The following is a 13,966-nucleotide window of genomic DNA, read 5'->3' as shown; positions in this document are numbered from 1 at the left end:
CACCTCTGGGCAGGTACATGGAGTGTTGAGGCTGCCCGGCTACTGGATCATAACTGCCGAGGAGTAAGCACCACGTGGATTGAGCAGGCAGGCAGAGCTCTTTAGTGAGGTGGGTTCCGGGAGGGCTCTGAGCCTGTTCTCAGCTGAGCTTCAGAAGAAGCTCAGGGAGGCAGAGGAGGGCAGAGCCGCAGCTGCTGCCTGGCTCTCAAGAAGAGGGCTGGACTCTCTCCATCAGCTGCAGGCTCAAGGACAGTGGGACTCCACTCCACCTGAGCCATGCCGGCCAACCTCACAGAGGGCAGCGCCAAGTCCAGGGGGACTGGGCAGGCACTGAATTCTCCTGTCCTTTGTACTGAAACAGTGACTTTCACTGCAGAGGTGGAAGGAGAGGAATGGGGCTCCTTCTACTACTCCTTCAAGGTAAGTTTCCTGCCTTACACTCTGAACACTGATTTTAAATAATAAGACAAAGTAGAATTTTAAGTTAAAAGATCACAGCCAATATTATGAATGAGTGTAGCTTATTTTCTTTACTAAAAAGAGTTTTAAAAAAAACTGATGAGCTATGAAAGTAAGTTTTTCATATTGTGCTAGGATCTATATCATCATTTCTTAAGAATATTTGTTGTGTTTTGTTTTTTTCCCTGCTGCTGCTACAAATGTAAGAGTCATGAGTAACATTTGTAAGTGGATGACTTTTTAATTTTCCCCTGTCCTTAGATGAAAGTACTTTCAGTTAATCTTATAGTAGTGCTTGAAATGTCTGTTCCTCGTAAGGGTTATTGTTGTGAGTTTTTTGTTAGGAGCATCAGAGGTTTGTAAAGCCCGCATCACCCAGGACAGTACCTGTTGCAATGAGGGATATAGCGCTGAGTAAGGAAAGAAGGACCGCACTTTCTGTGCTGATCCTTTGCTGTGAACATCAGAGGGAAATAAGGTCCTTAACTGTAGTCGGTGATGTTACTGTTCACAACAAGTTCCTTCCTAAAAGAAATGAGGAAATCAGAGTTTAGTAAGTTTCACTTTCAAAATATCCGAGGGCCACATTGAGGAAGAGGCCATTGTTGGGCTGATAATGTTTCCTCTTCCACAAAATTGTGGTCAGGAATAAACCGGGCATCCAGAAAATAGTTTCCTGCTTCTTGCATGGAATGCAGGGATGTCAGGTTATTTCACAGGCTGCCTGACGGTGCATTCAGCTGTTACACTAATTCCCAGGACTCAAACTGGTCTTTCATACTTCAAGAAAAATTCTAGCAGTTTTTTCTTTTTTTTTTTAATCCTCTGGATGTTCTTGAAATGATTTGGTTTTTATTGACAAGGTAGAATTTGCTGTAATATCTACCTTGGAGCTTTGCTTCTTTGCCAACACTCAGAATAAAACTTTCAGCAGGGAGCTGCCCTGGAAGCCAGCCTCACTGGTGTTCAAGAGCCCTAGAGAAAATGTAGCAAAGCAGAGTGGAACAAGTCACTTAGGCGGATTGCATGGACTCATCCCTAGGCACCACTTCCTAATGCATTCGTGCACACACACAGCCCAGCTGCCCAGATCTACAACAGAAAATAGAAACTGAAATTGGAGTGGGGTGCCATTTACCATTGACTGAATAATCCCCTCTGAAATCAGCCTTCAGATCCAGAGATTCTATCTTGGAGAGGCACGCTTTCTGCACCCAGGAAGCATACTGCTCCTCTCAGAGATGCTGCCTCTGCAGCCTTTTTGATATTTATAGCACATGACAGCAAACAGAATGAAGAAAGAGTGGCCACTGCAGAAAGGACAATAATCAGCAATAAGACAGTTGTTCTGAGAGTCAGGCAATAATCAGCTGAAATCTCATTTGCCATTTTTTTTTTTAATACAGCTCCGAAGGGGAAGTTTTGAGTGTTTGGACAAACAAACCCCTACTCTCTCTCTTCTGGTGTTTGAACTCTGTCCTAGCAACATCATCTCCAGGCACTACGGAAAATCACATCATTTTCATCTCATTTCTATTAGTAAGTTTGCCCTCCAGCAATTGAACCACTAGACAAGGAGAGAAACAGAAAGAAAGGAAATACGTCTAATCAGGAACTTAGAATGTTCTGTTTCATTTTTTGAAAAATATAATCATTCATTAAAGCAGTGATTTTTAGCTACACAACAGTCAGTAGTAGTGTTGGTAAAGAACTAGCTTAAGTGTCTTAAGCTAATGTGTAACTTTTTCCACCACCCCCTTTGAGCACAAGCAGTTTTGATGCAGGCTCTTGTTCCTTGTGATCCTTTTACCCCACACGTGTCTCAAGAAGAAAGTCAGAACTGTGTTTGTGAATTGTCTCCCAACCATGTCCTTTTACTCTCCATCGCCTTTTCCAAAAGCAGTAGAAACATCATCAAAAACAAAGTGGTAACAGCAGTAAAAGTAGGAGAATAATAACAATAGCAAAAGCCGTACATTTCACTGGCTGCAGGCTTTCTCGGTGACGTGAATCTTTCTGAATGACTTTTGTGAAGTGTCTCATTTAATCCTCAACCCATGGTGTACGTTTCATTTCGAATGCCTTTCATCTTCATCTGAGTTTATCTAAATTCAACCCGGTCTTTAAGGCTCCTCTTGGGTTGCTTCCTCCCTGAAGACCCCCAAACTCATCCCTCCTCCGAGTTCCGGTAGTGTCTGGAGGACACCCCCTCTCTTTGCCACTTAATCCAACTCTGTGCTCAACTGCTATTCCAATAATGTGTCAGGTCAATGTGCAACAGTCATTAAGTGCCTCAAGTGAAAGTAATGACTAATGTTTGTTTCATGTTTCCTCCAAAACCCAGCACCCTGCATGTCCTACTCAATAAACATTTACTGCATAAATGAACTGTGGGTCTGTGTTCTGTTTCTGTCTGCCATCTACGTGTTGTCAGACTGGGCAACAGAAACTTTGCTTTCTCAGTGACAGAGGTGAGGGTCTTATTCACTGCTACTCCACAGGTCAGCCCCTGCCCTGCGAGGTCTTTATCAACTGTATTCACTGAGGTCTTTCTCTGTAGGCACATTTAGCTCATCCTTATTCCATTTCTAAGCCAATGTGATGAAGGTAAGTAATAGTTTCCAGTGGGTGGAATACAAAAGTAAATGTATCGTCATACACTGTAGCTCATACTGGTTTCGCCCTAGCGAACCCACACCCACCCATTGCTGTCTGCCCTAGTCCTAGCTGCTTTTCTCAGTCTACATGCCTGGGCTTCTAACCTACTTACTTATGTAGCCCTCAAGTTCTGCTCCGAACCCAAAGCTCTCTTGGCAGAAGATAAGATATCCATGTCTAAATCTTACCAGCCCTTTCTTCACAAGCTTGGAGGCTTTTCTTTCTTCCCATCTCTATCTCCAAATTCTTGCCCCTGCTCCCCACTGCTCTAACCCACTCTGCCATCCTTTGTATATTCTTGGATACCAGCAGGAAGGGCAGAAGTGAGTTCACCACTTTCTTCTTCCATCGTGGGTTTCACATGACTAAAGCTCTATGGTCCTGGGTTCAAGGTTCTCAGCTCAGGCCCTGGTTTCTTTCACAGTTTTCAGTGTCTCATATGTTCAAGTTTCCATCTAGTTCACCTCATCCATTTCTAGTCCCCAGCACCAAGGACCCCTATGGGCTTCAAGAATCTAACGAACATCTTTAAGGAAGATGGGCCCTGGCTCATAAGAAAGTGAATGGAGGGCCTGAATATAAGACTGTTCAGTGGAAGGCAAAGATGAAACTCTTCTTAATAGCCTTAATTTTGCTGGTAAATTCACTTGCAAAATTTCCTGAATCCCTGATTCCTAATGATGAGAAAATTAATTCAAAGTACTGGGAGGGAAACCTACTTGAATTAGTAAATTGCTGAAATTATAAAATAATGCAAAACAACTCAGTTTTATTACTCTCAGGTGAGGGGAGAAACAGGAACCAAGATTGCAAAGATATTACTTGACAATGATCTTTTTTTGAATCTCCTTTAGTGGGTCATTGCCAATGATATGCAATTAGTCTAACTATTATTTATATGTAAATGATTGCTTCTAAGTGCTTGAGAGTGATTGGACACAGTTTGTTCCCTTTGTTTTGCTCCCTCTGCCTGCTGTCTCTTAATTTTCTTAAAACATTCCTCCTCCATTAATATAACAAAAGCAAATTCCAGTTCAACCCACGTCTCAATTATCTCACACTAGACTTAAAGAAACGTTTAACGATATAAAGAATCTGAAGTATACTGTTCTTTTATTATATTTAGATTGACAATTCCTTTATACTAACACCCTCTACCTACTGTGGACCAGCACTGTCACTTTCAGTGGCTGCCACCTCAGCTCTCTCTGTGCCCACCTGCCTGCTTCTCAGCACACTCCTTTAGCCCCACCTTGGCCCTATAGGACTTGCCTGTCTCCTTTCCCACCTTGCGCCTCAGAACAATGTCAGGGATACCCTTCCCGGAGTCCAGGAGCCCTTGGTTCCTGTCCTGTCAAGGTACTTCCTGAAAGTTATAACAATGATTCTCGCATTTTATCATTCATCTTTCTGTCCTCTTCTGTTCATACTGAGTTTCTAGAGCTGAATACTGTGACTGTTCATAGGGAATTACTACTAGTTTTGCAAAGTTAAATAATTATTAAAGGTCTGCTATCACTGTCTAATCCTGCTGGGCACACCTAGCACGCTACTCTCCAATCCCCTGCCCTGGACCAGCACTGTATCACATCCAACTTCACCCCATGCCCCTGAGAGAGGCGCACATTTCATTGGCTGGCTTTATTTACAAGCCTGTCGTGCAATTCCCAAGTTATGCACTCTCGTGTGTGAAAAGGGAAAACTCTCTCAACCAACTTTCTCTTTGTATCACTGATCTCTTTGTATCACATCATCTGATGGCAGGTAACAATCATCGTTAATTCAGAGCAAGTGCAGAATTGCAGTTTTTCAGCCTGTGAAGGGTCTGACTCAGGAAAGGCATCTAAGTTCTAGGAATGATGCTTCTAGAGTGTGTGTGTCCATATATGTGTGGTTGGAGTGAGGGAGCAAGTCTGACCTGGGGAGGAACCTGGGCCACTAGGCATTGACTGAGATGAAGAGTCCTGTCTGGCTTTCAGAAGTGATCGTGCTTGTTCCAGATTCTTGTCAGGATCTACATCAGGCTCGGGTCAGGCTGTGCTGCCTTCTGCGGGAGCATCCGTTTGTCCCATCTCCCTTCAGGTGCACGGGTGTTCACACCTCCCTCCTCCCCTCTCTCAACCCTCTGAAATTCTGCATCCTTCCTGGGAAAGAAAAGTTTGACTGCTTGCCTCCCAGCTTTGGTCTGGTCCTCTGTCTCCCCACGAGGCAATTAACTATCCAATCGCCACCTCACGAGAGCTGGGTGAATCCCCGGGGTCTGCCATCCCCTGGTTCCTGTACAGTCAATGGAGCTCGCTGCTCTCGAATCCTGTGCTCCCAACCTGGTTCTCCTCTTCTCTTTTCCTGTGGTAGCCTTGGGGCGGGGGGCGGGGCGGGGGAGGAGCCGTACAAACCCTCTCGTCGTTGTCTCCTCACACTCCGCACCACTGTTGCCCCGCCCGACACTCCTGTCTCCCGCTGCCTGCTTTCTCTGTGGGGGGAAAATGACTAGACTGCTGGCCACCAAATGAATTATTCCAGACTCTTATGAGCTGAAGGCTCAAAAGACACATCCTCTTGCAAAGGAAAAAGACATGTCTCTTCAAGCTGTTTATGATATCCTTCAAGAGGTATTTTGAGAGCCAGGAGCTGACTTATTTCTCTTTGTCTGCATTGCTAGAGTAAAGACTGTACCCAGAGGCCAGACGGAGTAGAGCTCTCTGGCTGCCTAAGCTCTGAGAGGTTTTCTCAAGACAGTGGAAAAGAGCATATTCATTAATGCTTCAAAAAGAAAAAAAATTTTATATATATATATATATATATCTATCTCACCCTGTCATCCTTGAAGTAATTTCCTGTTGATAGTGGGTAAGAACATTTCGAGCTATGTACTGAAGTAGACGAGAAATGTAATTTTATTTTCTGTAACTGAACTTGGCTTCTCCTGGACCTCTCAGCTCAGCTGATGGCAGAAGAAGTAGCCTAGTCATGCCCAGGTATACTCAGGCTCTTGAATCCTCCCCATCACTGTAGCGAGGCACAGGCTGTAAAATAGGACTGCTGACGTCAGCTCCCAGTGTTTCCACCATCTGGCTGAGAACTTGAGGGAGTTCACGCCTACCTATGCATTGGTTTATTCGTCTGACAAATGGTGCTAATAACTGAATCTTCCTTCAGAGGATTGTTGTGACAAGTTAAGTGATTAAATGTTTGTGGGGCCGTTAAGGACAGTGATGGCCTTGAGTACAGTGTTTCAGAAATGTTAGCGGTTATAGCCCCAGGGGTGAATTGTTACACTCCTTTCTGAAGCTCCTGAGAGATGAGGCTCCACCGTTACCAACACAGAAGAAACTTCTGAAGATGCTAAGAGAGATCCGTGTACTGGCAGATCTCCAAGACCGCTTCAGTATGCTTTAGGCCCCCAAACAGTGGTGCTGAACTGTTTCATTTCTCTCAATTAGACCATGGAAAATGTAGGATAAGGGATCTAGAGATGATTCCCCTTCCTTCTTTATCATCCAGATGCCGCATCTAATTTTTACCTATGCAAGCTTAATGGCTTACTATAAGAAGGGCTTTTTACAGAGATAGGAAATTATACCCCATCCAGAAGGGATGAATTTCTACCATGGTAGAAAGATTTTCTGGGCCACAAGATGGCAAAACCACCAAGGTCATGATGAAGTCATTAAGGAATAACCAGGGTTCTTATCTTTTTGTAGAGGCAATATTGACATCTGCCTAAAAATGATGGGTCTCTTATAGTTGGCAGCACCTTACAATTAACAACTTGATATCATATGATTTCATCTGACTCACCATCAGCTCTCGGAGGATTTAAAAGTAGCATTCCTTTTTTTAACCTGATGTGAACACAAGGCCTGATAGAAGTTAAGGGTGTGAATTTTCTAAAAAATAAATGAAAGAAAGCCAGAAACAAACAAAGAAAGGAAGAAAAAAAGGAAAAATAAACATGGTTCTACTGCCGATTTTAGTTGGATAGGATAGGTCTCTGTAATAGCAAAAAACTAAACCCCAGGGTTTCCCTAGAGGACTGGTGATTGGGAATCTGTACATCCACTTTGGCGGAGGGCAGGGGGTTGGGGGAAGAGGGTTAGATCCCTGGTCAAAGAAGTAAAATCTCACAAGCCTCATACAGCTTGACAATAATAATAATAATAACAAAGTCCCATTAATTTAAAAAACAAAACCAAAAAAGTCTACACCTTGAATCTCAGTGGTTTAACACATTAAAAGTTTATTTTTCTCCCACATCCCAGTTGCAAACAGGTCAACTTATATCTCTGCCTTCTAGAATAAGCAGTTTCCAAGGGAGATGGCAAAACTTACCCTGTCTGCTTTGGCCTGAAATGATGCATGACTGACTCCAGTTCCGCTGGCAAGAATTAGTTAGTTGTTGGGCATAGGAAATGTAGCTTAACTGAATGCCCCCAGTGCAGGGAACATAGTACCAAGCATGGTTTGACCTTCACCTTCTGCACAATAAAACCCAAACTCTCCAAACTAGCCTTCTAGCTTTTCACAATCTGACTTCCCCTCCTCCCTCATTTCTCTCCTCTCCTGCACCATGCCTCACTGGATACTGTATTCCAGGGAAATATTATCTTTGGCAGAAATGCCTTTTTCATAGCATTTCTCACCATGCCTTTTTCTTCTGATATCACATCTAAGCTCAATTGCCCCTTCATCTGTGAATAATTCAGATTTGTTTAGTAGATCAGCACTGCCACTATTCTTGTTTCCAAAGCACTTCAAGTCTTTGTGTGACAAGATTCATCTCTTGACGTGCATGTCCGCCTACACACACATGCACACACACACACGTGTGCACATAAACATAGACTGACACACATACAGATACATACACACATACATGATGTCAGTCATTTTAAGGGAGCTCGAGATCCCACTACCCCTGGGGTAGTGCCTGACAACATGGTAGACAAATGGTCAAAACATGTTTTATCGAATGAAAGAGCATATTGAGAAACAATCTGTGTAACAAGTTTATTTCTGAGGTCTCAGCAAATTCATGTGAAAACATTAAAGTAGATGGAGTCTTAATCCTTATTCTCCAAGCCATTGGGTTAAACTTAAAGGCACCATGATTTGGGGGAATTCCTGACACAGACGGAGAAGCGTAGTAGGCTACAGTCCATGGGGTCGCAAAGAGTTGGACACGACTGAGTGACTTCACTTTTTTTCACTGACACTATAGCAAGCCTTATTGGCGGCGGGGGGGTGGGGGGGGGCGGGTTGTGTGTGTATGTGTGTTTTAGTCTCTTGGTCACGTCCAACTCTTTGCGACCCCAAGGATTGTAGCCCGCCAGGCTCTTCTCACCCTGGGATTCTCCCGGCAAGAACACTGGAGAGGGTTGCCAGTTCCCAATCCAGCGATCAAACCCACGTCTCCCACATTGCAGGCAGACTCTTTGCCATCTGAGTCACCAGGGAAGTCCAGATCATTAGACCTATAGCAAACAATATCCCCTTCCCTTGCTCCCCTTCCCTTGCTGCCAGCTCAGCTTCCATATCTGAGGCTGGAAAGCCATACACCTCTGAGCCCTAAGACACCAAGTGGGTATTGGGAAAGTGTGTTAGCATTCACATCCCTGCTCTCTGTTTATGTGTTCTGATGCCTGATTATAGAAGCTCAGTCACAGAGATCTTCTGCAAAGTGCAGAGGGCAGAGAGTACCATCTGTGGACAACAGGAAGAATCGGCTCCAGTGGGGTGAATGGATCAGCCTTGTCTACTAGAATGTCAATCAGGTGGTCATGCATGGTTCCTGTCTGCTGCCTCTGGACACTTCAAGCAGAAAAGGTGTTTATCCTGTGAACACTGAGACTACAGCTGCTTTCACTGTGTAGGGCCCTATTCTAGGGACTAGGGAGTCAAAGAGGATTTATCATTGTCCTAAGGGGCTGGGAAACTAATGTTTTCATTCAACAAATATTACTAAGATTATTTAACCTTTTAAATTCTTAACACCTATAGAAATTAAAAGACACTTACTCCTTGGAAGAAAAGTTATGACCAACCTAGATAGCATGTTGAAAAGCAGAGACATTACTTTGCCAACAAACGTCTGTCTAGTCAAGGCTATGGTTTTTCCTGTGGTCATGTATGGATGTGAGAGTTGGACTGTGAAGAAAGCTGAGCGCCGAAGAATTGATGCTTTTGAGCTGTGGTGTTGGAGAAGACTCTTGAGAGTCCCTTGGACTGCAAGGAGATCCAACCAGTCCATTCTGAAGGAGATCAGCCCTGGGATTTCTTTGGAAGGAATGATACTAAAGCTGAAACTCCAGTACTTTGGCCACCTCATGCAAAGAGTTGACTCATTGGAAAAGACTCTGATGCTGGGAGGGATTGGGGTAGGAGGAGAAGGGGATGACAGAGGATGAGACAGCTGGATGGCATCACTGACTCGATGGACATGAGTCTGAGTGAACTCCGGGAGTTGGTGATGGACAGGGTGGCCTGGTGAGCTGCAGTTCAGGGGGTAGCAAAGAGTCAGACATGACTGAGCAACTGAACTGAACTGAACTGAATTGATAGATAAACATAAATAGTTTTTCTCAATTTAATTTAAATTTGAAAATAAATTAAATATCATATTTAAAAATAAGTCATGCATGCATACTAAATTGCTTCAATTCTGTCCAACTCTTTGTGACCCTATGGACTGTAGCCCACCAGGCTGCTTTGTCCGTGGCAGTTCTCCAGGCAAGAATACTGGAGTGGGTTTTCATGCCCTTCTCCAAGGGATCTTCCTGACGCAGGGATCAAACTCATGTATCTTATGTTTCCTGTGTTGGCAGATGAGTTCTTTATCACTAGGGCCACCTAAGAAACCCCCAAATCAAGATATAATTCAGAATATAATCTTTTAAACTATATTCTTTTCCTTCCCATGTCAGGTACTCCTTTATGAAGTTGAGAATCACAGATGGGCTTGACTGAGTATTACTTTAGGCAGTGGGGTTTCAAAGATGCACAAAACAGGTATCATATTGTCAGACAATTCTGTCTAACAGGGGAAAGGTATACTCAGCCAATAGTTATGATGCAAGGGACGAGAAGGCAGTCACTTAGAAGAAAAGACAGTCACTTAGAAGAAAAGACAGTGAGGGGATGACAGAAGGAGGTAAAACAAATTAAAAAGAAGGATTTCTGCATAGAAAATCAAGTTGATCTTCATTGAAGAGAGGTAAATGGAAGCTTTCAGTTTAGATAAAAGAGTTAAAGAGATTAAAAAAGACCCAGGTGGACCTTCAGACTAAACAATATGGATTTTTTTTTTTTTTTTTGTCCTTATAGGCCATAAGAAATCTTAAGAGTTTTTTTAGCACAAACGCTAACAGCAAAAACTGTGCCGAAAGAGGTTAATCAGGCCGCAGAGTAGGGAGTGGGGTGTAGGGAGGGAACACTGAGGAAAGAGAGTCCGTTATGGTGACCCAATGAGAGGCGTCAGTGCTCAGCAAGATAAGGTTTCCTGAGAGTGGGCAGGCAGAAGCAGTGGGACTTTCTGTCAGATCATATGCAGGGCTTGGGGAATCGGAGAAGATTGGCAGAGGCAAGGAATGACGATGATATAGGGGCTCAAATTGATAAGCTGATTCTAAAGTGTATGTGGAAAGGCAAAGGAAATTGACTAGCCACAATAGCTCTCAAAAACAATAAAGTTAGGGAACTCACACTGGCTGGTTATGACCTTCTCTAAAGCAATAGTGTGGTACTAGGAAAAGGATACACATCCAGAAATGGAACAGGATAAAGAGTCCAGAAATAGACACAGTCATATCTGGTCAATTAATTTTTGAGAAAAATATAAAGGCATCTCAATAGAGAAAATCAAAATTGTTGCTGGAATAAATAGATAACTACATGTAAAAAGGGAACCCCTGCCCAAACCTCACACCCCATAGAAATTAACGTCAAATGGATCATATATCTAAGTGTAAAACCTAAAATAAAAGAAAAAGAAAACATAGAAGGCAAACTTTGTCACCTTAGATTAGGCAATGATTTCTTATGTACAACACTAGTGGCACAGTCCATAAAAGAAAAATCTGATAAACTGGACTTCATTAAGAACTTCTATAATTTAAAAGATGCTATGAAGAGAATAAAAAGGCTAACCACATACTAGGAGAAAATGTCTATAAATCACAAATAATTTTCATCCAGAAGATACAGAAAATTCTTAAAGCTCAATACAAAGAAAAAGACCCCAACTTGAAACAATAGCAAAGTTTCAAACAGACATATCACCAAATGGCGACTAAACACATGAAAAAATTCTTAACCTCATTTGTCACTGGTGAAATGCAAATTAAAACCTCAATGAAATACCATCACACACTCATTAGAATGACTAAAATAAAAATATACTGAAGATATCAAGAACTGGCGAAGATATGAAGCAACCAACTAGAACCATCATACATTACTGACAGCAAAGAAAATGATAAAGACAGTTGGGAAAACTTTTTGCCATTTTCTTATAAAGTTAAACATACATTTATTACACAAGTCCAAAATCCTACTCCTGAGTATTTGTTCAAGACAAATAATGTAAAAGCCTCTATGTCAATACTTACAGTGGCTTTATCTTAAATTGCTAAAAATTGGAAGCAACTCTAATGTCCAGTGGCTAGAAAATGGATAAGCTGTAGTATATCTGTGCAATGGAATGTTACTTGGCAATAAAAAGGAATAAGCTTATAGATATACAGAACAGAATGGATGAATTTCAAATGCATTATGCTAAGTGAAAGGAGCCGGATTCAAAATGCTGTAATGACTTCATTTACATGATGTTGAGAAAGCAAAACTCTAAGGACAGAAAGCAAATCAGTGGTTGCTGTGAAGAGACTGGCTACAAAACGGCACTGGAGACCCCCTTTAGATGACAGAAATATTCTATATCTTGATTGCAATGATGGTTAAGTTTGTCAAAACTACAAAACTAACATTCAAAGGATGACTTTTCCTCTGTATAAAGTACTACTTAATAAAAAATTATTCTATAGAGAGTTTCTCCAATGTCAATAGCCATGCCACCTCAATAAGACACTCAGAGAGTCTCAAAGAGTGAATGAACCCTATCATAGACTTAGCACTTTGCTTGGCATAAATATAGGCAAGTAATCCAGAATATGGCTCTATGAATGTTTTCCAAGGGTCCTCCTTATTTCTACTTTACAAGTAGACATTAACCATTAGCCATTTAGTATGAGTCTTTACTATGCAAGCTTCCCTGGTAGCTCAGTGGTTTAAACTCCATCTGCCAATGCAGGAGATGCAGATTTGATCCCTGGTCCAGGAAGATCCCCTGGAGAAGGAAACGGCAACCCACTCCAGTATTCTTGTGTAGGAAATCTCATGGAAAGAGGAGCCTAGCAGGCTACAGTCCACAGGATTGCAAAGAGTCAGACATGACTTAGTGACCAAAAAACAACTTGACTATATAATATTTACTACTAGTGAGAAATATTGATGACGCTACAAAATTTCGGACAAATCAACAGCAGAGGTGAAAGGAGGAGGTCCTATATAGGCTCCTGAAGATAGCAATGCTATTTGGTTGACCCCATAGTTATTCTCAACCCTCTTCTCGTTTTCCCAGCCAAATACTCACTAGCCTAGTCTCCCTTGCAATAAACAGCCTAGTGCTCCCTTGCAGCACAGTTTGAGAAACTTAATTGGAAGTCTATGAGATTTCTGACAAAGATTCCACTTTTCTTTGATAGAAGGAGAAAGACATGGCTTGAATTTTCTTTCCTCTCGTGAATTCAGACACAATGCATGGCACTTCAGCAGCCATTTTGCAGCCACAAAAGAAAAGCTAAGGCAATTTCAAAGAGTGCAGGACAGCAGCTGTGTATCTTCAGATTTCTTATTGTATGAAAAATATCTTTGTTCAAGCCACTGTAAAGTGGACTTTCTTTTATTTTGAGTCATAGACTTGCCCAAGTGATAAAAATACCAAGTGCAAAACTATATATCCAGGTTACCAAAGCCAAGCCCTTGAAAGTGGACCACAGAGAATCAAAGACATTTCATTTATTCTACATTTGGGCAGGGCAGAAGCTGGCTCTGCTCATGTTTTTCATCCTACTATTATCTATTATTTAGATTACTGTTATCTAGATTACAAAAGGATTGAATAGAGTTTTATAAACATTGATTCATACAGGACTGTATGTTTCCGAGTAACCAAGAAAGAGATGGTTTCTCCTTCCCAAAGAAAAGAGCCCTAAATTTTTCAGAATGATTCTTCACATTTCAGATAATGACAGTGCTATTCACTTAGGTAATTTTATGGGGAAAAAACAATCTGAAGGCACTTTTAGAAACATTATTTCAAAAAACTACCCAAAACATTAGCTCATTTTTTTCATGACAGCTCAATAAGAAGATTTTTGTTCTCTTCCCTGATGCACAAGGAATCCCACCCCTTCCTTACAGTTTAAACAAGCAAGGGAAGTGCAAGAAATGGGCTTTGGGCCTCAAACCAATCCTATATCATGCTACCCTGAGCACATCACACGGCTTCTCTGGATCCAGGAAGCTCAGCCGTGAGAGCAAAACAATAACGATGTCCCTTCAGGATGGTGAAGAAGGGAAGGAGCCAAGTCTTAGGTGAGAAGTGACATTTTGGGTGGGAGCTGGAGGAGGGTAATCATGGAATTCTACTCAATAATTTCCTGGGAGGGTCCTACCAACCCAAAGGGGTTCAGGGGTGAGGGTGGGCTAATGCCCTTCTCCTCAAAGACCAGCCTCACAGATCCTTCAGCTCAGATTTATCCTCCCAAACTCCCCACCCACTCAGATTCTCCAT

General features: G+C 42.3%; 1 protein-coding gene across 1 annotated transcript in view; it reads left to right on the top strand.

The window, feature by feature from the left end:
• Positions 1 to 276: 276 nt before the first annotated feature.
• NPSR1 (neuropeptide S receptor 1) overlaps positions 277 to 13,966 on the top strand; it is a 157,847-nt gene continuing 144,157 nt past the window's right edge. Inside the window, exon 1 of the mRNA XM_052639135.1 lies at positions 277 to 420. Coding sequence (XP_052495095.1) covers positions 277 to 420 — 144 coding nt within the window. The remainder of the gene's footprint in view (positions 421 to 13,966) is intronic.

This window comes from Budorcas taxicolor, chromosome 4 (genome assembly GCF_023091745.1).
Source record: "Budorcas taxicolor isolate Tak-1 chromosome 4, Takin1.1, whole genome shotgun sequence".
Classification (NCBI taxonomy): Eukaryota; Metazoa; Chordata; class Mammalia; order Artiodactyla; family Bovidae; genus Budorcas; species Budorcas taxicolor.
The sequence above is the reverse complement of the archived record's forward strand: the minus strand, read 5'-3'. Positions and strand labels throughout refer to the sequence as shown.